Source organism: Macrosteles quadrilineatus, unplaced genomic scaffold, assembly GCF_028750875.1.
Source record: "Macrosteles quadrilineatus isolate MER2022 unplaced genomic scaffold, UCM_ALF_1.0 Scaffold_5__1_contigs__length_97177068, whole genome shotgun sequence".
Lineage (NCBI taxonomy): Eukaryota > Metazoa > Arthropoda > Insecta > Hemiptera > Cicadellidae > Macrosteles > Macrosteles quadrilineatus.
In genome coordinates this window covers 11,871,466-11,897,349 of record NW_026542598.1, presented here as the reverse complement: position 1 = coordinate 11,897,349, position 25,884 = coordinate 11,871,466, and the positions used below count along the sequence as shown (strand labels likewise).

The window sequence follows — 25,884 nt, the reverse complement described above, 5'->3', positions numbered from 1 at the left end:
AGAGAAGTAAAAATGGATTGGGCAGATATCAAAGTGGTTGAAAGTGATTGTTCAGAAAAATTGGACAAACTATTGACAGAGTTTCAAGAAATTTTCACTCCTGGAATCGGAAAAATTACATCAGAACAAGGTCACATAGAGTTAAAAGAAGGAGCTAGACCTATTTTTATCAAACCTCGACAAGTTCCTTACGCATTGAAGAAATCAGTTGAAGAAGAACTAAATAGACTGGAGAGTAATGGAATAATATCAAAAGTTGAAAATTCAAAATGGGGAACTCCTATTGTTCCAGTAAGAAAGGCAAATGGAAACGTAAGAATTTGTGCTGACTACAAAGTGACGGCAAACAAACTTATATGTGACGACAAATACCCAATCCCGCGAATTGATGATATTTTTTCTAACATGAATAAAGGTCGATATTTCTGCACATTAGACATAAGTAATGCTTATCTACACCTTCCGATGGACGAAGAATCTAGAGAAATACAGACCATAAGTACACATCTGGGACTTTATAGAGTAAATCGAATGATGTTTGGCATAAAAGTTGCACCAAGTATTTGGCAACGGTTTATGGATAAGGTTCTCCACGGTCTGGAAGGTACAGTTTGTTTTTTTGACGATATTTTGATACAGGGGAGCACTATTTCAGAGACATTAGATCGCCTACAGAAAGTTTTTGGAAGAATCAAACAGTTTAACTTGCGCTTGAATCGTGACAAATGTAAATTTTTCCAGAAGAGTGTCAAATATTTAGGACATGTCATAGACGAAAATGGCTTACACAAATCTGCTGATAATATCGAAGCTATAATTAAAGCCAAACGACCAAGTGATGTACACCAGCTAAGAGTATTTTTGGGTCTTGCCAACTATTACACACGTTTTGTACCAAACATGTCCAGCTTACTGGAACCACTGAATGGTTTGTTACGGCAAGGAAAACAATTTACGTGGACTCAAGAATGTGAAGATGCATTTCTGAAAGTAAAAGCAGAAATAACAAGTGATCAAACTCTAGCTCACTATGACCCAAATGAAACGTTAATCCTAGCAACAGATGCAAGTCCTACAGGGCTAGGAGCTTGCTTATCACATAGATACAAGGATGGATCTGAGAGGCCCATTGCATTTGCAACAAGATCGCTTACGAAAACTGAACGCAAATACAGTCAGATAGATAAAGAAGCTGTGGGAATTTACTGGGGCTTAAAGAAATTCTTTGCATACTGTTATGGAAGGAAGTTTGTTTTAATAACTGATCACAAACCCCTTGTAGCCATCTTCAACCCGACAAAGACCTTACCATCTATGACTGCATCAAGGATTTTTAATTATGCTCATTTCTTATCGGGTTTTGACTATACGATTGAATACCGAAGTACGACACAACATGCTAATGTGGATTATTTATCAAGATTTCCTGTTACAGAAGTATCAAATGTATGTGACGACCATGAACGGTATCTAATAAATCAAGTAGAGATGATGCCTGTATCAAGAAGACAAATTGAAGAAGAAACACAAAAGGACGAGGAACTTAAAAAGGTATACGATCATCTTATATCAGGAAAAAGCTTAAAAGAACTCAGTTTGAATGATAATGAGTTTTGTCTACAAGACGGTTGCATATTCAGAGGGCATAGAATTTGTGTACCTTCCACTTTACACAAACAAGTCTTGGAAGAATTACATGCTGGTCATATGGGCATGACAAAAATGAAATTGCTAGCTAGAAGCTACTGTTATTGGAGGAATATGGATCAAGAAATTGAAGCTATGGTGAAACATTGTCATTCATGTCAACAAAAATTGAAAAATCCACCTAAGGAGACAACTCACCCATGGGAGCTCCCGAACGGACCTTGGGAACGCATACACATTGATTTTGCTGGTCCACTGCGGGGTTGGTGGTACTTAATCGTCGTTGACGCTTACAGTAAGTGGGTAGAAATTATACCTACAAAATCTACAACCACAGCTTGGTGTGTTAAGCAATTGGATAGATTATTTACAACCTTCGGGTTTCCTCATGTCCTGGTATCAGACAATGGAACTCAGCTAACTTCAAAACCTTTCAAAGATTTTCTCACAAGGTATGGAATAATACAAAAAACTATAGCTCCATTTTGTCCTAAGTCAAATGGACAAGCTGAAAGGGTGGTCCAAACTGTGAAGAGCCTTATAATTGCAAATGGATGTGTCGAGAGCAAGATTAACACTATACTAAAACAGTTGAGAAAAACACAGCATTCCACGACTGGGAAGTCTCCCTATAGCCTCATGTTTGGGAGGAATATAAGAACAGAACTTGATCTATTAGTAGAGAAGCCTAATTTGAAAGAGACAGAGATGCAAGTAACAAAGCGACACTTTAATATAGGAGAGGGAGTGCTGGTGAGGAACTACTCCCTTAATTCAAATGACAAATGGACAGTTGGAAAAATTGAAAAACAAATAGGAAATGTTATTTATCTTGTTAAAATGGAAGAAGGAATTGTGTGTAAAAGACATGTGGACCAAATAAGAAGATTGTAAGTATATGAAGAAAAATAAAGGAGGAGGATTGCTATACCAGCTGATCATTATTTTAATATGATTGTTTATGTTTTGATTTTACAGTTTTGTTTTTCTGTTTACATCTTAATAAAATGAGTTCATTAAGTTATTCAAATCTATTCTTTATTTAAAACACAACACCTACATTTTGAGAAAACAATAACTACAACACAGAAATTGAATTTTGTGCAGTTAGTGCCTAGCCGTTCGCGTTGTCGACATTGTCTTTGTGTAAGCTGTTTCGGTTTGGTCTATACCAACTATACCCTCACTAAAGTCAGTGGATGGTTTGATAGCTCCGCGGTGGCAGGTTGTCGCAAGTCCATCGGTTCCGCCTCGGACACCAACCTTCGGCTTTGTCTTTCGGCCTTGACGACGCTCCGACGTGACCACCGAAACGGGTGTGGAGAAAAAACGTGTGAAGAACAAGTGTCGTTCTCGTACGTCGTTCGGATAAGGATTCCATACTGCTCCTCCTCGCCACCAGTTTCCTATGTATATCACAAGTGGGAAATTGAAGAAAAATATTTGTTCATTGAGCGTTTACGGTATTAGTATAGTCATTAAACCGAATCATTCCTAACGTACCTAAAACCGAATTGATAAGAAAAGATATTTTTACATAATAGCCTACATTTTTAATCTTTAAATACGTATGACATTCTTAATTTGCAAAATAACGTAAACAGAACAAAGTATATACGGGGTTTATATGATTTATATAACGAGCAGTATGTACAACAATTAGAAATAAATGGTATCAGCATTCTGACACATACTTTCTCCCATAAGCTTGTCAACAACCTTTTATCATAAACGGTGAGAGAAAATGTTTCATATTTTATTTTTAAATAAAAGAAATGAAGAAACGCCTGGAGATACCATGAATTTGTAGCCTACCTACATACCAAATTTCATCAAAATCGGACTACATGTGTGGTCTGTAGCTCTGTACACACGCAGACACACAGTGGTTTTCAAGTTCGAAATCCACTTTTTTTGGGTTCAGGGGGACTCAAAATTGATATATCCATTCAAAAATCAAACTCGAAAATTTTAACGAAAACGATACTTTCTCCATATACTATGTATAGGGGGAGAAAGTAAAAAAATAAAACTAAGGTAAAAACTCATGTAACAACAATCATCATGAAACTTAAAACCTAAAGGATACTGTAAGTAACTGAACAATAAAACATTTGAAAGTTTATTGCAAAATCACGGTATCATGGTTCTTAGTAAACTTTTAGAGATTTAGTTATTTGATTTGCCTTGACACATTCTTTAAGTTTTCTAGCCTTTGCTCACAATTTTCTCCATTTGTTGTACTGTTCCAGTATTTCCAACACCTCCCTGCTCTTGCTTCTCGTAGTTTTCTTCTATACAATTTCAGCACTAACATTTTCCTTTTGTTATGGACAGAGACTCGTGCACTCAATTTATTGATGTGAAGTGATGAAACAGAAAAACAAAATTACATTGTAATTTTTTTGTTAAATTAAAGCAATATGTAAACTTGTTCTAAATTTCAATATATAGGCATACTATGGAATCAGTTTCGTTTGGAAAAATATAGTTTAGTCAAATTAGCTAGTTTTACTGTATTCTTAATAAAAAAGCCACTTATAGCTTTGTTTCTCTATTATAAAGGAAATGTCACAGCATTTTTTTTCTCTGTGGTTATAGTATCAAATTACAAAAGCAATAAATTCCATATAAAATGTTCAGTTCAATTACTATTATTACAAATTTGGTAAAAAATGAGTAAACATCTAAAACTAAATACACTAGATTCAGTACTGTAACATATCTCAATATGTTCCCCAACTACTAAGGATTACAGTATACAGTAAGTAAATCTCATTAAAGTTTTTTTTAACGTTAAAGATTTTCTTTAAAATTTTATTTGAACATTTGAACATTTTTATAGTCAGAGTCTTAATGTTTGTTTTGGTAATGCTACTTTTCATTTATGTCTATCAGATGTTAAACAATTTTCTAGTTGATATGAGTACACTCTGTAGAGTTTTTGTTCAAACAACTCAAATCTTGCTCAACATAGTATATTTTAAATGTGCACAAATGACAGTTTTATCTTTGTGGTCTAAACTGAGATGTGTACCATATGTACAATAAGATGCCAATTTTTCCTGTTAGTTTAGCTTCAGTCATTCATGTAAAAGACAAAGCAACGCTCAACAACCAATCAGATGTCTAGTTAGTTTCTTGCACAGATTTGTTTAAACCAAGGTTATATAAGGCCCTCTGCCACGTGCTGCTGTCTCTTTTACAGTCAGTTTTTCATAAGTAAAGCTGTTTTAAATTCAGTGCTTAACCCCGTTTTGGGTGTTTTTCTTTTTTCTAAATTTAGTTTAGTTTTGTAGAAGTCTCCAAATTAAATAAATGCCTTGCTTTCTCTTATTTAAATTCACATATTAAAATTATAAATTTTGTTAAATTCCAATTTAAAATCAGTAGAAATCCATCAGTAGACAAAGAACTAAAAGATTGTTTTATTTTCAGGGTTTTTGATAATGTTCACTAAAACATAAATGATAATTGAAGAATGAGAAAATTTTTTAGAACAATGTAAAGTAAAATATAATTATTTAATACACAAGATCGAAGCAAGATGTCGATTTATTTGTTTATTCCTTAAAGCTAAATTATGCCTATTTATGAACTTTAAAATTAAAGGGTACAATAAATTTTTTTTTTTTTTTGTATTAATTTTTATTACAAGATTATAGGCTACATGTCTGAAAATTAAAAAACAATATGAATTATAAATACAAGTTACAACCAGGGCCTTCTTTGAAGGTTTTTGGTTTGGATGCATTCTTGGTTGTGGGCTTTACATCCGAGGACGATTTACCCTGAGCCTTGGACTAAAAAGAGCTCACTCTGATGAGTAAACTGATGAGAAACTTCTGTCACTTGTTATTCTGCTTGAGTAACAGCAACTGGATGTAGCATCCACAAAAATATTCCATAATATCTTCATTTGCCAACCATTCTTTCTTAAGCCTTCGCTCTTTTTGTTTTTTCTTTCGTTTTTGCATATTAGCTAGGTTCTCTGGCAATTTTCTTTTTTTGGGCCTTCCCCGTCCCCTTTTTTGGACACCAGCAGCTACACCAGCAGCTGGTAAAACTTGTTCGGTAGATTTCTTTGTTCTTTGTTTTCTTTGTTTTTTTTCCTCTAGGAGGAGGTGGACTATTGAATATCTATATTTTAGAAGTAAAGGAAAATGCAAAGCTTCTAAAATCTGCATTTTCAGAAAGAGATGGCTAGATGGCTGACGTGATTGGTTGCTCGGAAAGGTGTCTGTGATTATTATTGAATTACCTGTGTTTCGGCTGCTGTAATCCACTTTATTCATCGAACATCACACTATCACATAACTGTGAGTTTCGTGATTTATGTGTACACCCCAGCACCTTCCATATCCGTCGCTAAACGCATTCTAATAAACCAAGTCTGTATCTAATTAATTGACAAAACAACTAACGAACCTGTCAACGAACATTTGTTCTGTGTATACATGCATACGACGTCATCCATAGAGGAACGAGGAATCTACGCTGCTTGACTTCTCATCCACAGCCTTCTGAATTGTACAGTCTTTTTCAGATACATTACTATAAACATTGTATATATACTGGCTTTCTTGGTGGTGGACTGCAGCTGTCATTAAATGCTACCTGTTTTACATTTACACATTTGTTGTATGTTTAGTACATTCTTCGTAATTTTGCAAAAACCTGTATTTTTAAATATTTTTGAGTTATTTTTGTTTGTAACGTTTTATTGATACAATATATCAGAAATAACTTATAGACAAAGTTGTAGCACGTTAAAATAGCTTTACAAAAATACCAAATTCGATATGCTTTACTCAAAAGATCACGTCAAGAAACTAGAAAATCGTACAAAACAACCTAATTTTGCGCAAAAACGCATATAAATCCGACATCGATGGCTGTGTTCGAGTCATATATAGACAGTTTTACCATTCAATGTTGATGTATGTGTCTAAAGAAGTGTTTTTAACTCGGGTGTCACGTCTGGACCCACTGCAGTTTCCGGTTATGTTATGATGTCTTAAAAATTGCTACATGTTACGATTTCACCAGCTATTTTACTTAAAATAAGACCATTACCCTCTTTTATGCAAATAAAAGCACAACAAATCAATGTAATTAGTCCATAGGAATGTTTCCACTATATAAATACCCCCGGTGCAGCAATCCTTTCGACTAAGCGAATTTCCATTTGCATGGATTGAGATTTATATGCGTTTTTGCGCAAAATTAGGTTGTTTTGTACGATTTTCTAGTTTCTTGACGTGATCTTTTGAGTAAAGCATATCGAATTTGGTATTTTTGTAAAGCTCTTTTAACGTGCTACAACTTTGTTTTTAAGTTATTTCTGATATATTGTATCAATAAAACGTTATCGACAAAAATAACACAAAAATGTTTAAAAATATAGGTTTTTGCAAAATTACGAAAAATGTACTAAACATAAAACAAAAGTGCAAATGTAAGAAAGATAGCATGTAAACTTATCTTTCAAACAAAAAAAAGTTCATTCCGATCCAATACATGGTATGTAAAATATCGTTATTTTTAATATAGCCCTTTCCGCCATTTTAATGACGTCATAACCGGAAACTGCAGTGGGTGCAGACGTGACACCCGAGTTGAAAACCCTTATTTAGACACGTACATCAACGTTGAATGGCGAAACTGTTTTTATAAGACTTGCGAACTGCCCTAGAGGCCGGACTAATAGGCGTTTTTGCGCCAAAATTGGTGTTTTTATGAGATTTATCTAGTTTCTTGACGTAATCTTTTGAGTAAAACATATCGAATTTGGTATTTTTGTAAAGATTTTTAAATGTTCTACAACTTTTTTCATTGGTGGTTTTTGATAAATTGTATCAATAAAACGTTACAAACAAAAACAACTCAAAAATATTTAAAAATACAGGTTTTTGCAAAATTACGAAGAATGTACTAAACATACAACAAATGTGTAAATGTAAAACAGGTAGCATTTAAAATTATCTTTCAAACAAAAAAACATTCATTCCGATCCGACAAATAGTTTGCGAAATATACGATTTAAAAAAATCAATGGCCGCCATTTTGATGACGCCATAGCTCGAAAAAGTACCAGGTGCGAACTTGACACCCGAGTGGAAAACACTTCCTAAGACACCTATATTGAAATGCAAAAGCAAAATTCTCTATACACGACATGCACACAGAATTCTAGTCATGTCCAGGACTAAATCTTTCCCGGAACGTACACCACTTTCAGTGTTCGTTTACGATTTATTCAATCTCTTTGCTTTATCTTTAGGTCTAATCACATATTGTTTGGTATCATTGGAAAGGGTATAGAATCATCTGCAACTTTTGCAATGGGTGGTATTTGATTTTATCAGCGGTTAAGAAGTTATAAGCAAAACAATAAATATAATAATAATAAAAAACACGTTTTTTAATATAGTGAGATAAATATTAAGTTTACAACAAAAGTGTAAATACAAGAAAGATAGGGTGTAAAAATATCTTTCAAACAAAAAATAAATCATCCTGATCCATTAAACGGTTCGCGAAATATACGCATTCAAAAATTGCTGAGCCGCCATCTTGATGACGTCATAGCTCGAAAACGTACCAGGTGCGAACTTGACACCCGAGTGGAAAACACTTCCTAAGACACCTATATTGAAATGCAAAAGTAAAATTCACTATACACGACATGCACACAGAACCCTAGTCAGGTCCTGGACTATTGGTAATCCTTGTAACTTTTATGCTATTGAACATCATAGAACAGAACCAACTTGTTTAATTGAAACAGCTGTTAAGATTCATTAATTCCTTTTAAATATGAAAAATCATAATGTTAACATGGGAACTACAGAGCCACTGGGGCGGAGCCCGAAAGAATTTTTGATTTAAGAATGTGCTTTAATGTTAATCGGGAATGTGAGCTATCATCATGCCAAATTTCGGCCCAATCCGTCCAGTAGTTTATGCGTGATTGAGCAACACACACACAAACTTTCAAATTTATAATATTAGTAAGATATTTATAAAAGAGGAAGTTTGTATGTTTGAACATTATGATCTTGGACACCGTTGGACCGATTGCCACGAAACTTGGTATGTACGTGTAGAATTTCATGGAATAGGTTTATACACCATCAATTTTGTTATCCGTCCAATCGGCTCTGCCCCAGCGGCTCTGGAGTTTCCCCATGTTAACCTTATGAGTACTTATATTTTAATGGAATGAAAGAATATTAACAGCTGTTTCAACTAAACAGTTTCATTCTATGATGCTCAATAGCATTAAAAAGTTAATAGGTTTACCAACAGGGTGCAGCACTATTTTTTTTTTTTTTTTTTTATTTATGGCAACAGCTAATTTGTATCAAACAGGTGCTACATGCAATGGATGGATTTTTTACAGTTATGTTTGTGTAGCCAGTTAATGAGTTAATTCTAATAGTAAATTAATATAAGTCTATCTACATAAAGCAGATCTAGGGTACATAAGAACTGTTCTATTTAGCGTTCTCAAGCTGCTTGCCATTATTTTCAAGGAACCAAAAATTGTCTCTTCCGCATCTTGACCCCGTTGCAAGGCACGGGTATAGCGGCTAGTAGCTTAGTATAAATTAAGGTGATTTGCCAAATTTGATGAAAATATATACATAAACAAGCAAACTACAACAGCTAACTTATTCTCCTTAAGAATAACATGGGATTTTTAAATTTATATATTTTTTTTTATATTTTCTTTGCAACCAATAACCTCACAAAAACGCTTTAATATACTAAACTATTTGATTATTTAAGCTTTTTAAAATGGTTTGGAGAGTCATTAGAAATGTTTATGTTTTGAGGGTCAAAAATGAGAAAATTCAATTTTTACCCCATAAAACCAAATTTTTACCCCATAAAACCCCCTGTAAACACCCGTCCCCATGGTCCGATCATGCTGATTTGCCAACTCATTTAAGAATATCCCATCTTACACCTTCAAGCCAAATTTAATCAAAATCGGACCAAAATTACTCAAGTTATTGCGTTCACGGACACGTTTAAATAAGTTGCGCCCCCTCCCCCCCTTTATTTCGCTAAAACGGGGGAAGCACACAGGGGACGGGCGGGGACTTTTAGGGTGTGATTTTACATACCATACCGGACATCTATGCAAAAAATTAGCTTTATATCTCACATTTCCGGGTAAAAACCTAGATTGACTGGGCTATTATTACTGGTTCAATGATTACATTATTCACAGAAGTGTTAACAAAATAAACAAGAAATTAACAATAATAACATTGTGGGTTCGCCCAAACCTGAGACACCCGCTCAGAGAAATATATTTAATCTTCTTTAGGCTTCATTCAACCAATCTCTTGATCTTGAGGGAGCCTTTGACGTAACCTCCTGTTCTCAGTTGCTTCACCAAGATGAAAAGTTAATGCACCAGGAACATTGTTTAAAGATTTCAGAAATTTTGAGGTGTTTTTTTCAATAAAGGCCGAGATAGACTCCACTCCTAGCTCTTCGTGTATAAGCCTGTTCCTAACAAACCAGGCAGCATTCACCGCTAATCTTTGAATCACTTGAATTTTGAAGAGTTTGTTTTTTTGAAATAGCTAATTCCCAGATAGGAGATGCATATGTCATCAAAGGCCGAATTATTGATTTGTAGAACTATTGTATTGTTTGATTAGAACTGTACAAGCTGGCTTTGAGAGTAGATTTCCTATTGATTAAAGGGAAAAGCTTTGCAAGGCGTGCATAACCTTGGGACGGTTTTTTTATTGACGTGGTACTTCCAATTAAGTTTTTCGTCCAGCCATACTCCAAGATATTTTATGGCCTGGTCATCAGGGTTCCAAGGTAGAAAGTTACCATATATTTGAATTTCATTTGGCAATATATTTTTTTTCAAGGAGAATATTTTGGTCTCACATTTAGTTGAATTTAGGCGAAATTTCCACTTGTAGAACCAATCAATGAGAACATCAACAGAGTATTGCAGAGAATACGTGGCCTCGTGGATGTCGGAATGTTGGCACAGGATCAGTGTCGTCGGCGTAGAGAGCTAATGAGGCGTCTTCGTTTTTTAACGGTCCTATCGTTTTTTATTGACACTCTGTATATAATCAATGAGTAATCTAAAGATCATACGGTTTATCTTAGTCTGTATATAACTACTAGTCGAAACTCCATGGAAAATGTTTATGAAAACGCGTCTGCTAGATGTCTCGTATCGCTCGACTTTCGATGTCTGTTCTGTTGGTCTGTCGTCGGCGCTGCTTGCGTCTGTCTGATCCTGATCGAGTGAACGAGTGATCGGTGTGATTCTCTGTTCTAGCTAAAACCTATTTTAGGTGGTCGTCCGTTGTAGTTTTAAAAGGGAATGTTGAGTGATTGTTAAAGATGCTATAAATATAAATTTCTCGTTTCACTAACTCTGCTCTAACATTTTTATTCGATGGCTACTGGATCGGGAATTAAGATATTACTTTCTAGTTTGCGAATTGAAAATTGTTACTTGCATAGCAATAAACTTCCTAAATTATTTAGGAAAACAGACTATGGGGTGTTTCATACTTCAAATATCCACACATCAACTCTTCTAACAGCACAGCCACGGTTGACCCCACAAGAGGTAGGTAAGAAATTTGACTACTTGACAACTAATAGGCCTACATAGGCCCAATTATTTATAATAATCTTTAAAGGTAAAAATAAAAATAAATTTCTTTTAGGCCTAGGCAGTCCATAGTGTCATGCCTCTAAGCACCTGGTTTGGTGTCAAGTTCTCACCCGGTAGGCCTAAGTAAGACTGGGACGGTGGCGTCGTCCTATAATCCAGCTAGGCTGTTAAGAGGTCACAAATTGTGGATATTTATATAGGCATGCACTGTGGATGCGATACTCCCTGGTGTGGATTAACGTCTGCACTAGTGTACTATGACTATCCGCAGTACTATCCTGATAATTAGACCAATTCGTTAATACCAAGGCAAAAATGTGGTTCGGATTCCACTACAAAATGTAGGTCCCTTAGTTGTCATTAGTTGTATGTGCTAATTAACAGGTGTGTCTAAAAATATGTCGGCCTTAGTCACTAACAAGACTACAAGATCGCGCCACTCATCCTACTCTCATCTCCATTCATACTTCGCTTAAAATATGTACTTTGTATGGTTGCCATTTCAATAAAAAGTATTTAACCTTAGTATAAAAACAGTGCATTGTGCTTGTACCATTTTAAGATAAGAAATGAAAAATATTTTAGGATCCAGTCAAAAGCTCTATAAATTAAGGTATATAAATTGGTGCATAAGGTTATAACTAACACAGGTGTGTATTTTCTTCTAACACCACCACAATATAAACTCATCATCATTTGAATCCACCAAGTAACTAGGAAACGTGTTTCTTCTGTGTGCATATCTGAAAAGAAAAGGTTTCCTTGAAAGAATTTGAAGAAACCAGTTTCCTGTAACGTGTTTCTCCAGTGTACATCCCATCCAGGAGTCTTTGAGGCGTACATGACTCCAACATCGGCCATCAAACTTTTCCATGAGTAAAATGGTTGTGCAACCAGGCCTATTGAGTTGGTTGACCACTGTACCTAATGTGATTGAATTTCTAGGTCACTGACATTCTTAGACTGAATGAATACAGTCACGAGTTTTCTACCACAGGATCTGTTAGGTCATATGACTCAAATCAACTACCGTCCAATGATCCAATTGAAGATACTCGCTCAGAAGCTAGATGTTTATTAACAGAAGGTAAATTAGTTTAGCCTACTATCAAAGCTTAATATCTGGTACCGTACATTATCATAGCCAAATTATGTTTATAACCTTACAGAAGTTCTCTAGGGGTTTGGATTTCCCTTAACTTACAACAAATTTTGATAAATGCCAACAGTGTTCAACTTTTTACTGGTACTGGTAGTTTAGAAGAAAAATTAAATTTTCAACTAAAACTAGGCACATTTAACATTAGCCTAATAATGTTGTTGGCCTCCACTCAATGTGAACGATGATCAATTGCAGGAATGCTGCTAGGTGTGTTTGATGGTCATGGAGGCGCAGCATGTGCACAAGTCATTGCCAAGCGGTTATTCAATTACATCACTGTGTCTCTACTTCCACCGGACCTACTCTACAAATATCTCCAATCCATGGACAACAGCTCTGGCATGCAACAGCTCGAGAGTTTCAATGGCAAGTACGAATTTGTCGAAGAACTCAAAGGAATTTACCATGAGAGTCTTAAAAAGTTTGTTGTGGAACTTTCTAAAACCGATCGTAGTGATTTTCAAATGAAGGAAGCGTTAGAACGGGCATTTCTCAGACTCGACGAGGACATTTCAAAGGAAGCGTTGTCCACTGTGGAGGAGAAAGTAGGTGTAAAGACAATGTCGGTGAGTATGTCGGGGGCAGTGGCGTGTGTGGCACATGTGGACGGTCCGCACCTTCACCTGGCCAATGTGGGGGACTGCCAGGCCGTGCTAGGGGTCCTTAGTGACACGGACACGTGGACAGCCAAGAAACTCAGTGTGGAACACAACACAGACAATCCTGCCGAGGTGCAGCGGATACTCAACGAACATCCGGCCAATGAGAGAGACTCAGTCATCAGGTTGGAACGATTGCTGGGCCAGCTTGCACCGCTGCGCGCTTTTGGTGATTTCAGGTAACGTTCTCTATGTTGATTATATTTGACCCTTAACTATTGATAAAATTATACATTTCATTCCCAAATTTGTAGCCGCTCTTAGAATAAAAATAATGTCTTTTTGAAAGGACTGAAGCCAAATTGGAAGGACGGTTTATTTTTAACTATAGGCCTAGCGCCTAAAGTCACAGTACCGTAACTGTCTCAGTAACAAAAGCTTAGAGAGAAAATGTAATTTCCAGCTTTATTACACTAGCATACTGTGAGTGGATTATTCAACTATTTTTTTTAGTTTTTTTTTAGTAAAAATATTGGCTACAAGTGGTCCACATTCAAGGGATGTCAATTTCATTACCTATCCAAAAGACATTGATAAGTTACTATTTAGGACACTATTAAAAAAAGCACATTTTGATTGGCTGTACGTGGTTTTGTTATGTTCGGCAAAGGCAAACATCCTTGTTTGATGTTCGTTAAACATAACCTAAAATAAGATGAGATGGAAATAAGAACTAGCAAACCAGAACCTGTACATACAGTAATTCATGACTACTGCGAGTCTAGGGATGGCTACAGATACAGGGTGTCCCGTAAGTAAACAGCCAAACTCTGGGAAATGATTCTATGGGTCAAAATAAAGAGAAAACCAAGAATAAATTTTTTTCCAAAACGCTTCGTTAACCAGATAGCTATCCGCTAGCCTATTTTGTATTTTTTACACAAACATTTTTATTTTCAAAATTGTTCAACCGATCTTTATAAAATTTGGTATGTAGGTTATAGTAGAAAAGGCCAATTTTAGAAAAAAATCATCTTGATTCAATAAAAATCTCAAAATGGTGGTCATTTTAATTTTTTAAACTTATTAGGCTACTCAAGAATGGATAATTTTATGAAAAAATTGCACAGAAACTTGTATTTAGCATTCCCTATCAAACGATACCAAGTTCATATAGATCGAATAAGAAATGGCTGAAATATTACGATTTTTAGTTGTGAAATAGGGCAAAGCTTCTGCCTTATTCTACCCCATTTTACAACTAAAAATAGTAATATTACAGGTATTTCTTATTTGATATTTTTGAACTTGGTATCGTTTGATAGGGAATTAAAAATGCTAGTATTCTTGACATATTTTCATAAAATTTACGTTTTTGAGTAATTTAAGTTTAAAATATTTAAATGGCTGCCATTTTGAAATTTTTAATTGAATCAAGATGATTTTTTTTATTATTGGTATTTTCTACCTTAACATACATACCAAGTTTTATAAAGATTGGTTGGAAAATTTCAAAAATAAAAATGTTTATGTAAAAAATACAAAATGGCAGATATCTGGTTAACGAAGCGATTTTTGAAAAAATGTTATTCCTGATTTTCTCTTTACTTTGACCCATAGAACTATTTTCCGGAGTTTGGCGTTTAGGCCTACTTACGGGACACTCTGTATAATGGATATAAGTTTTATATGTGTAGCCTAAGTTAGTGTAGGCCAGTAGGCCTAACTTATATTTTTAGTTGGTAGTGTCAGAGTTGTTTAAGCTGTACACACAATGGGCTATCTTGTACACAGCAAAGTAGTTGGGAAGTTTAGTCTTAAGTAGCCTAAGTTAACAGTTTATTTTAATTCAACCGGATTCTTACATTACAAATACAGTAGACTCCCTCTTTTCCGGACTCCTGGGGACCGAGGCCAGTCCGGATAAATGCTTTTCTGGTTAAACCGACGTCCCCAAAAACTCGTTAAACGGACCGTTTAAATGCATACTGTATAAGCCAATAATGATTATTACATATTTAGACACGAGATCACTGGTCTAAAATCTTTCCCACAAGAACAGTTGTTTCAGTACCGCCCACTTCCTGACGATCTAGTCCGGTTAAACCGATGTGCTGATAAAAATTGTCCGGTTAAAGAGATGTCATTTCCACAGAGTGTATTCCTGTTAAACCGATGTCCGGTTAAAAGGTGGCTAGAAAAGAGGGAGTCTACTGTTTAAAGAAAATGGGAGGCCCTCAACAATTTTTTTGTCATACATTTCAAACACAATAAAGAACGGCAAATGTGTCTTAGAAATACAGTAAAGAGTTTAGTGTAAGGCCCTTCTTTCAAAATACAGTTAACTAGGCCTATTTGTAATTTAGTGGTATTGGCAATCTCCTGATAAAAATAACTTAATAAGGACTGAGTAGGCTACTGTACTGAGTTTAATTAATTTCTCAACGACTAGCACTGTATTATTAGGGTAGTGGTAAGTCTAACAACGGCATTGCATTACAACGGATAGCCTCTAAATCTTTAATGTAAAAACTTTAATTTGAGTCTTTCCTAACATTTTATTTTCCCATTATTGTTATTTCAGGTATTATAGGTACAGTATGTTTGAAATTAAAAACAAGAAAAGCAATTCCATGTCAAAATGAGCTTAGGGTAAAAAATTCAAATATTTAAAATATTAATTTAATATACATAATTTTAAACAACAATTATCTGACAAATATATCTAAGAGATATAGTGTAACTGGTCGCGTTAAAAATAGGTGCGACCGACGGTTAAATTGCATTTACTTTCTAAAAAAAAATTAAAATAAAGGGTCTTCGGTAAGAAAAATTACCACTTTGGAAAAATGGCAGCAAATTTTGAAAATTTAAATACATACCGGTACCTAAAAGCAACATAAAAAAATAAAGGGAGTCCCCATATTTTATTATTTTATACTTTTTTTTAACTATTAATATTTTACTAAAAAACTCACTTTATTCCCCCCCTGTAGCAGCAAACCTAGGTACGGTACCCGTTAAACCTAATGTTATTGAAATAGATTTAATTTTAATTCAAATCTGGCAAATGGAAATTTGCTCAGTCTGCAGGTTTGCTGTGGTGGGGATATTTTTGGTTCTGAGGAATACTAATCGTCAAATAAAAATCTGTTGTAAGTATAACTCATGAACATGAATTTTAATATTAAAGAAATTTATTCAACTTGTTTCAATGTTTATTACTTAAGGTCGGTCATTGAAACGGATGCACCGGTGGTTGTTTTGTAAACATGGTTATCAGCTTTTATAGTAAAAATATTAAGAAAATCTCTGTTAAGCGCCTCTTGATTGCTACTTATCTGAGGCTGCTCTTATCAAGCTCAGTGTACAAAGGCCTTGAGACTCGACACTGCTTTATTACTCTCTATACAACCAGCTAGGCTATTCCTTTGTTAAATTCTGCATTAGATAATAGTTCAGGTCTCTAGATCTAAATTTATGAGTTCAAGTTCATAGTCTAATTCAAAATGATAATAATGTGTTGAATTATAGAGAAGAAAATCTTTAGATTCCAACATTCGTTCAATTAGGGTATTACATAATCATAGTACGGTAATGATAAGTCAAGAAAGTACCTTTGACTATTGATTCAACGATAGTAATATTTATTTAATTCAGTCCAATATTAAACGTTAACCTGATTTATATCAGCTAAAAATCAGAAATGCAGTCTACATGAAATAAACAGTATCAGCAATCTGACACATACAGGGTGACACAAAGGAACCGGACGTTTTTCAAATAAGTAGTACACAGTAGTTAAAAGGAATAAAATGGTTTTAATACTGTACGTAGTGAGGTAAACATTTGCCATTTGTTGCCAAACAGTCATTTTTTGAAAATGATGTCACGCATATGGCGGCCATGTACTTCTCTACAAATGTTCATTCTGGTTTGAAAATCATCTGAAACTCAGTTCATGAGGTCTTGTTCAATGGCATTGATCTCTTCTGTGATTGCCAACTTCAAATCCTCTAGAACATGTTGTTTATTAGCATAAACAAGCTCTTTAAGAAACCCCCAAAGGAAGTAATCACAGCTGGACAAGTCAGGTGACCTTGGCGGCCACGGTATGTCACCAAAGCGAGAAATCAGCTTGTTAGGAAAAATTTTCCTCAAGACTCTCATTTATTGGTCTGCAGTGTGGGCTGTAGCACCCTCCTGTTGAAAATAAACCCTTCTTTGGTTTATTTGACGTCTGCAAAGTTCTTGGCGGAGAAATGTGTTCAACATGTGAACATATTGATGGGAGCTCACTGTCACTGTTACACCATTTTCCTCAAACAAATACGGCCCAATAACACAGGAATTAGATTCCGCACACCAAACTGTAACCTTGGGATAGTGTAGGGGTTTTTCATGAATGTTACGGGGATTCTGACTGGACCAGTAACGGAAGTTTTGTTTGTTTACCGAGCCATCAAGGTGGAAGTGGGCTTCGTCACTCATTAACAATATAATGTTCGGCTCGTTGTTAGGCAATCTTTGCATTCGCGATGCAAAGTTTACTCGTTTATTATAGTCAGTCACTTTAAGTTCCTGCGCTACCTGTATTTCATAAGGATGAAACTTAAGATCTTTTCTAAGAATTCTCCTTACCGATTGTTTATGTTCAGCTCTTGAGCATGTTTAGTGCAGTCCTGCTTGGACTCCTTCAATGCTGCTCTTACTCTGGCGATGTTTTCGGGTGTTCTCAAAGTTCTAACAAGGCCTGGTGGTTTTTTTCTTGTTATATTCCCAGTTGTTCGGATCCCTGAAACCCATCTTAATAGTATATAACGGCTTGGAACTGTTCCATGGCGTTCAATATTAAAATGTCGACAAAATTCCCACTGGGTTTCGACGACAGATTCATCATTTTGGACAAAAGTATCGTATGCGAAACACGATGGTCCACGGTCCACAGCCATTTCAACAAAAATGGCAAGCCTCACTGCAGTCAATATACAGGGTGCGCCAAAATAACCTGACGGTTTTTAATATTAAATAAAACAAGGACAAAATAAAAAATTTATGTATTAAATAATGTTATATTGTTCACAATACTATGCCATTTTCATTTATGAAAAATTATATCACTTAGGTGATGACCTTCTCCGTTGACGCAGGCTTCCCATCTTTTCTGCATATTAGCGGTCACCTTCTGTATCATCGCCTGAGAAATAGAAGCAATCTCTCCCCGTATACACAGCTTAAGACCAGGGATGGTTCGAGGTTTCGAAACAAACACTTTGCTTTTTAAGTAGCCCCACAGCCAACAGTCACACGATGTTAAGTCTGGAGATCGAGCTGACCACGGCACATCACCAAACCGTGAGATAACTTTACCGGGAAAGAGTTCACGCAAAACTGCCATTGAATCATTAGCTGTGTGACAAGTTGCGCCATCCTGTTGAAACCATGTGTTGGTCATGTCTATCCCTAACATTTGCAGTTGTGGAACCAAAAACCCCCTCAACATTTCCACATAGCGTTCCAAGTTTACAGTAACAGTGTTTCCCCTTTTGTCCTCAAAGAAATATGGTCCTATGACTCCAAACCGTGCCACACCACACCAAACAGTAACTTTATTTGGATGAAGTGATGTTTCTTGAATCTCTTTAGGATTTTCAGCAGACCAGTATCTGAAGTTTTGTCTGTTAACCTTTCTGGAAAGATGGAAATGAGCTTCATCAGACATAATCAAAACATTTAAGAGGTCATTATCAGTAGCCAGCTGCAAGAGTCTCTGGCATGTCAAAACACGTGAATCAAAGTCTCTTTCATTCAATTTTTGTACCATAACAATTTTTTATGGGTGGAAGTTGAGATCTAAATGTAAAATTCTACGCAAAGAAGAGTTTGAAATCGCCAAGATCATATATTGTCTACGAGCAGAACGATTTGGACTTTGCACTACACTCCGTCGAACAGTTTCAATGTTTGCCGGTGTATGAACTGAACGAGGCAGGCCACTTGGCTTGATCTTCATTGCAGAAGCTGTGTTTCAAAAGTTAGAAACCCACTTTAAAATATTGTTTCAAGAAGGAATAGCTTCATGGCGACCTACATGAAAATGAACGCGAAACAATCGTTGAGTTAAAGTTACAGACTCGTTGTTTTTAAAAAAGTTTCAATAACAAAAGAACGATGCCGTGCCAACCACTGGTTATTCATGTTTGTTTGTTAACCAAACATAACCTAAAAATGGCATAACATAAACAATCGTCACTACAACAATGAGGTCTCTAGCTAGTATAACAGCTGACTTATTACAAAACAGAAACCGTCAGGTTTTTTTGGCGCACCCTTTACTTTTAAAATGTTCACCTCAGAACTTTTAAAGCCAAAGGGGCAAAGCCTACAGTGTTAATCACACAATGAAAAACTATTGCATCTATTAAAATACAAGTGCAATATATTACACAATTTTATTATAAATATTTTTAGGTTCCTTCTTTTCATTTTAAGATCAGTTTCGGTTTCAAGCACTGAATCAGGAACACTAGTCAAACTTCCATTGCAAACACAGTGTCACCTCAAGGGTCCCTGTAGTTGGTTAGATCATGCGTGATGTTGTAGGTACAAGTGGAGTAAGCAGATCATGACCGAGGTTGTGGTGCCGAGGTATGGAGAGCAGATGATGGCCCCTCACTACCACACACCACCGTACCTCACTGCACAGCCGGAGATTGTACACCACAGACTGACGCCGCGTGACCGCTTCCTTGTCATAGCTTCTGACGGACTGTGGGATCTCGTCTCTCCACTCCAGGTAGGCTAGTGTATTTTTATATTTACAAATCAACAACTTAGTAGGTGGAGCTAATTTTTCCAATTATTTGAATTATTTTTTTATATTCTTAAATTTGTCTTATTTAGGATAAATTGCCTTCTCATAGTATTTTTTATAAGCTGTGTTTGACTGATTTTAATTTTTCAAGATGGAAAATTTCCTCCCCAATAGTCCTTTGTATATCTTGTACAATCGCCAAAAATCTACATCTCTATAGGACCTACTCTGTATATACGAATCATTTGATTTTATCGTTATTATCATGAGTGAAATAGTGGTTTTTAAAGTAGCATATTCCAGTAAAACCATTTTACTTAATTTACAGCTTCAAATTAATGAAATAATTAGTTACTGTTTTAGATTGTAATGGAGCAAACAAGATACAGAATTACCATGAAAAATATTTTTGGAACTCCAACATTAAGTTTAGGCCTATTTACCTTTTGCTATTCAGAGTCCCAACATAACAGACAATCCCCTAGTACCTGAGCCAAAACGTTATACTCTCATAAAATAATGAGACGGATTGCCCAATAATATTAAGACTAAAGTAAATTTTATGTTAATATAAAAAAATATAAGTTTGCATAAAATTTATTAGAAAAGACATTTTGTTTCAATTTTAGTTTAGTAAAATCTGCTTATTTAAACAATTGAACAAAATTAGTTTTGTATCGCCCAACAGTTTTGACAGCAGGTGTCAAAAAGGTACAATGCCAGCATATTTATTTTGCTCATTAACAACTTTGCAATGTGTAGAACAGTCTTTGTGTTACAACCAAGCCCTCTACAGAGTATCGGCATGTTTCTAATCAATAACGTCAAGTCTAGAAGTAGTTTGTACAGTTGTAACTATTCCAATGTTTTGTGCATTTAAAACATTCAGTACCAACTGACATGACCTGAGATACAAAACGTATGACCATTGACTATTGGATAATAGTCAAAGGTATGACTCTTTCTAGAGATTGTGTTAAAAACAATAAAATAAGATAATTACAGATTGGCCTTTCTTTTCCAAACAGGTCACCTGTTAATTACATTTATTCAAGTTTAAGTGTAAAAAAACTATAGGATTGCAGTGATAGATTTTGTAGGTCATCAGGAATTTCCTTTGAGGTGTAATGTTTCCTTATTATTTAAATTTTACTTTTATTATTGCCACAACCCAATTATGGTCTGTGAAAAATAAATATTAGAGTTATAAAACAAATTAACAAGTTATTTGAATGGCTGCTCAGGTCGTACGGTTGGTGGGAGAACACATGAGTGGCAAGGTAACGCTCAGTCCGCTGCGACTGCCGAGGAAGGACATGACACTAGATGAGATCAACAGTTTACTGCTGCAGCGGCGTAAGGGACTCGCCAAGAAACCGGTGGACAGGAACGCGGCCACTCACTTGTTGAGGCATGCACTAGGTCAGTCTTCAACTTTTAGTTGTAGTTGCTTGTTTGCATTTTACACTTAAAGATCCTTTCACCCAGTTTATCTATGTTATCAACTCCTGAGCTATCTGGTTCTGGTTTAGAGAGTTCAAAAAAAATCTAGTGCAATGAAAATGGGGAGGGCCAAAAGCAGTTAATGATTTTATGGACTACATATAAATAAAGTATATAATTTATAATACTCTTTGGACAGAAAAAGTATTGAGTTCAGCTAGCTTGCCTGAACAAAACCCTTCCAGGGCTAAATTAAATGAAGGGCTGGAGCTTAATTATTTTTTGCCAAAAATTAAAAACTAAAGTGGTTGTGTTTTGTATTTATTTCACTTGAAATAATTCATGGATCATAAAAAGATTTTCCTTAGGGCTGAACAAATTTTTGTACAAAAGTTATGAAGAAAATAAAATTTGATTTGACGGATATATCCAAAAAACATAAGGTGGACGGATATATCCGTCTGCCGACCTCAGTGATAATCTCAAAATATGAACACTGCCAATAATCTTGAGTATTCTTATGGGCGGTAGACGGATATATCCGTCAACCTTAGGCTATTCCTTCCCTTGTTTTATTTTTTATCTATAAAAATGTATCTATCATTCTAAAGTAAATCTAAACCACTCAGTTTTGCTCCCATGTCCTCAATCCCATTCCCCGCCAAGACTTCCACTACGTAAAGACTGTTCTTCAGGTTGATCATATCCATCACATTCCATACTATTATTTTCCCTGCCAAGTATAAAACCCCTCTCAGACATACTTTTATTAAGCATCTCAATAACATCTTCAATTTTCAGATCGTTTGCATTAGTAAATTTAGCTCAATAACATAAAAATAAAGTACAAAACACAAAATGTAAACATCACTCACTTACAACCATGTGTGAAGTGACAGCAATATTTACTTACGCAGACTCTATGGTGCAAAATAGCAGAAACAACTGCGGCAAATTATTGCCAACCACAAAAACAAAATAACCCATTTATAATGCAGTGTAATGTTTATTACCGTATTATAAACATTGTTTATCAATTCGCTTTTTGGACTGATATATCCGTCTTTATCCCAAAAAAGAAATTTCTCGGGACAGATATATCCGTTTTCAGCCCGGAAAGTAAACAAAGATTGACAGATATATCCGTCCATAGCCCTGGAAGGGTTAAAGTCCAGGAGCTAGTTAATAGCACCTTCACCCAAAAATATCAAAATATTGCACCCATAAGCGATCTCTTAAGTTGAAGAGAAGTCATACTCTAGATTTCACTTTTTAGCAAATTTACCCTATAGGGAAGAACAAGAATCTATTGCTTTAGTTGGCATAATTAAGACCTACCTAGGATCCACTTACTTGTCGTTAATTACAGTACTCTCTTCAATTGTAAGGTTTATCCATTTACGATTAAACCTCATTGCTGTGTATGTTATCCTTGGTTTATTTTAATTTTAAGATTCAACTCACTTTCAATATATAAAAGTCCTCCATTTAGTATGCATCCTATCAAGTATGTATAGGAGGAGAAAGCAAAACAGTGGTTCACAGTACCCTAACCTTACCTTACCCACATTTAATCTGTCCGAATCCCAAAAGAACAGCTGAACAAACATATTCACTTGTCATTGTCAACCTGTATTGTTTCAGGAGGTACAGAGTACGGTATCGAACACTCCAAGATCTCCCAGCTGCTCAGTCTGCCACAGGAGGTCGTAAGACTGTTCAGAGATGACATCACCATCACCGTCATCTACTTCGACCCCGAGTACCTCCGTCACTGCCCTCTCTAGTGTGCTGCACAAGTGTTACCCTCATCGGCTGTAATAGTTTACCGACAGCTGAACCGGAATGAAGCTTTATGTTCCTCGTTACCATAGTATTATATGCGTACGAAGTCATAGTTTTAAATATTTATTGTTCGTTTTCTATTGACGCAAGTTTTCTCATTTGTATACCACAAGAAATAAACGATCTGTTAAGTTTTTAGTCAATTTGTGCTTCATTGCGTTTCTATTTGGTTCTAGTATGGTTAGGTGAATATATTAGACATTTTTAAATTTAGAAAAGGGCCCTCAAAATAAGTAATACTATTTCATTCCTAGTCTCCTAGTGACCTAATCCAGGTAGAGATGGTTTTCCAGAGAGATGCGATCAAACCCAAGAATAAGCCTTTTGGGTTTTACTACGTAATTCAATAATTTTACCATCTCTAAAAATGTGACTAATTTTAAAAGAAAAAAACATTTTTAATTTAGACTACAACATGATTCAATCAAATTTCTCATTTAGACAAAAAATAATAAACAAATACTACATTTTAACTTTTCAAGTACGATTTCCTAGTAACAGTATTATGTAGGGAAGAAGGAACAAGACTGAAGGAAGTATGTTCTGCTGTACCAACTGGAAAGCGTCCACTGGGTAGACCAAAAATGAGATGGTATGACCAAGTTAAGAGAGATGTGAGTCAGTGTGGAGGGACAGTGGAGATGGCAGCGGACAGAGAAGCGTGGAAGAGGCTGATCTACGAGGCGAAGAATCGACTGCGATTTGTAGCGCCCCAGCAGTAAGTAAGTAAGTATTATGTAGACTCAGACTGTATTATGAACTATTACTGGCAGCCATTAAGTTCAACCTCAAAAGATGGATCGTAAAATACTGTAGCACCTTTTTAGTGTTACTGTTATCAATAAAACACTTGGAATGGAGGGCAGCCACGCAAGAGTTTTTTTTTTTACGGTACTCACTGTAAATCGGGGAAATAACAATTTAATAAATTAAGACCAAATTAAAATTGTAACCAAATTTATTCAATGATGTAGCCTAATAAATCTCTTTTTACAATATGCACCAATTAGAAAACCACAGTTAATAAATATTCTTGTAATCCAGTCTTACAGGATCTGAAACAAAAATAAAATAATAGATTCTCTACAAAAAAAAGGTTTTTCCAACATTAGAAAAACAGTAAACGCTTTGTGATTTTCATTTCACCTCGCGACATACGTTAGTCAAGAACTCACCAATCGCAATAACTTGTTAAACTATGTTTTTGTTATTACTTAAAATTTTACTTTTATATTTTTTGCTAATTTCCACATTTAAAACTAACAATACTAACAAGAAAAAAAAGATGAAGGGAAAAACTACTGTTAAAATCCAATCTTGAATCCTAGGTATCTCAGTGCAACAAATCTCAATAACAAGATTCAAATCCAAGATTCGCCAACAATTATTTCTAAAACTTGGCTATACATTCAACATGAAAATGGAATGTCTAGTTCTATACCTTGGTGATGAGACCCGCTGCGATGGTGGCTCCTCCCACCCTCAACATAAATCGTCCGAGCTCCTTCACGTCTCTGTACAACTCCACACACACAGGACGAGATGTCTCTAGCACAACCAGCGCAGACGAGTTCTTAGTCAAGCACCGGGGTCGTCGCTTTATGACCTACAACAGTGTCATCAAATTATAATCCAACTACTAGGAGGTCACGAATTGTAGATATTTATAGGCATGCACTGTGGATGCGATACTCTCTGGTGTGGATTAACGTCCGCACGAGTGATTACTACGACTATCCGCAGTACTATCCTGATAATTAGACCAATTCGTATATACCAAGGCAAAAATATGGTTTGGAATCCACTATAAACTGTAGGTCTCACTATCAAGACTACAAGATCGCGCCACTCATCCTACACTCATCTCCATGCATACTTGGCTTAAAAACCCTACTTTGTATGGTCGCCATTTCATCAAAAAGTATTAAAGTATTTTTATTATTCAGCAGCAAAAAAAATTATTGAGAGACTTGTAGTTCTCTTTATTCTAGGTGGAAATCGTCTGGAGTCATGGACTTAAGCTGTAAAACAAAAACAGGTGCTGATTTTAGCAAAGAAAATAATTCTGACTATATGTTAAGGTAATAAATATATAAACAGATTTTGTTCATCACATGGGTAAAATTGTGTTTGCGTTTGCACATAAACCGCCTTCTGTAAGATATACAGTGAAATGAGAAATTATTACTTGATACACTGCTTGCAAAATATGGGGATATGTTAAAGGAGATACCTCCCTTTTTTAAGCTAGAGTTATGACAATGAATGATGTTTAGTGATGTCAAAGTAAAATTAAAACAACAGTTTGGATGGACGATGGAACTTTAAAATTACCTCTCCAGAGCTTTTGTGAAGCTGAGCCACCAGTTTTGTGATGACAGCTGGCTCTGATAGGCTTTGCTGGTGCAGCACCACCTGATTTAACAATACGGATACATATTAAGTGACATTCTAGGGTTAACTAATAGATTCACGAAAATGGTAATAGTAAAACTAATGTTTCATCACCCTACTAAATTATATCTTCATAGAGTAGACTGAAGATCCTTTATTTAAAAGCTAACAAAATATCCTTAATCCCATGTTTTTTTAATTCCTGCGCTGTTGAATATAGTGAAATTACTTACACAATTTCCGTCAGTCAAAGAAAACAATATCTTTAAAAAGACAGGTTTTGGTGTTTAAAACACCATTGGTCGTT

At 35.4% G+C, this 25,884-nt stretch overlaps 2 protein-coding genes across 2 annotated transcripts in view; one reads left to right on the top strand and one right to left on the bottom strand.

Moving 5' to 3' along the window:
• The first annotated feature begins 10,907 nt into the window (after positions 1-10,907).
• Positions 10,908-23,326, top strand: LOC128995853 (pyruvate dehydrogenase [acetyl-transferring]-phosphatase 1, mitochondrial-like). The gene is made up of 6 exons (XM_054420878.1): positions 10,908-11,272; positions 12,266-12,407; positions 12,678-13,320; positions 19,685-19,877; positions 21,140-21,317; positions 22,983-23,326. The coding sequence occupies exons 1-6, from the start codon at positions 11,096-11,098 to the stop codon at positions 23,123-23,125; spliced, it is 1,476 nt and encodes a 491-aa protein (XP_054276853.1). The 5' UTR covers positions 10,908-11,095; the 3' UTR covers positions 23,126-23,326.
• An 804-nt stretch (positions 23,327-24,130) lies between these two features.
• Positions 24,131-25,884, bottom strand: part of LOC128994293 (protein HBS1-like) — a 7,310-nt gene continuing 5,556 nt past the window's right edge. Inside the window, exons 4-6 of the mRNA XM_054418727.1 lie at positions 25,518-25,598; positions 24,625-24,789; positions 24,131-24,238 (exon numbers count right to left, since the gene is read on the bottom strand). Of these exons, the coding sequence (XP_054274702.1) occupies positions 24,230-24,238; positions 24,625-24,789; positions 25,518-25,598 (255 nt within the window). The 3' untranslated portion in view covers positions 24,131-24,229. The remainder of the gene's footprint in view (positions 24,239-24,624; positions 24,790-25,517; positions 25,599-25,884) is intronic.

What these genes read in the sequence shown, in the direction of transcription:
- LOC128995853 (XM_054420878.1), top strand. Translation starts at nt 11,096, where the DNA reads ATGGCTACTGGATCGGGAATTAAGATATTACTTTCTAGTTTGCGAATT. An exon ending in CACGGTTGACCCCACAAGAG is followed by an intron (nt 11,273 to 12,265) that starts GTAGGTAAGAAA and finishes TTGAATTTCTAG; the next exon opens with GTCACTGACATTCTTAGACT. An exon ending in CGCGCTTTTGGTGATTTCAG is followed by an intron (nt 13,321 to 19,684) that starts GTAACGTTCTCT and finishes GTGATGTTGTAG; the next exon opens with GTACAAGTGGAGTAAGCAGA.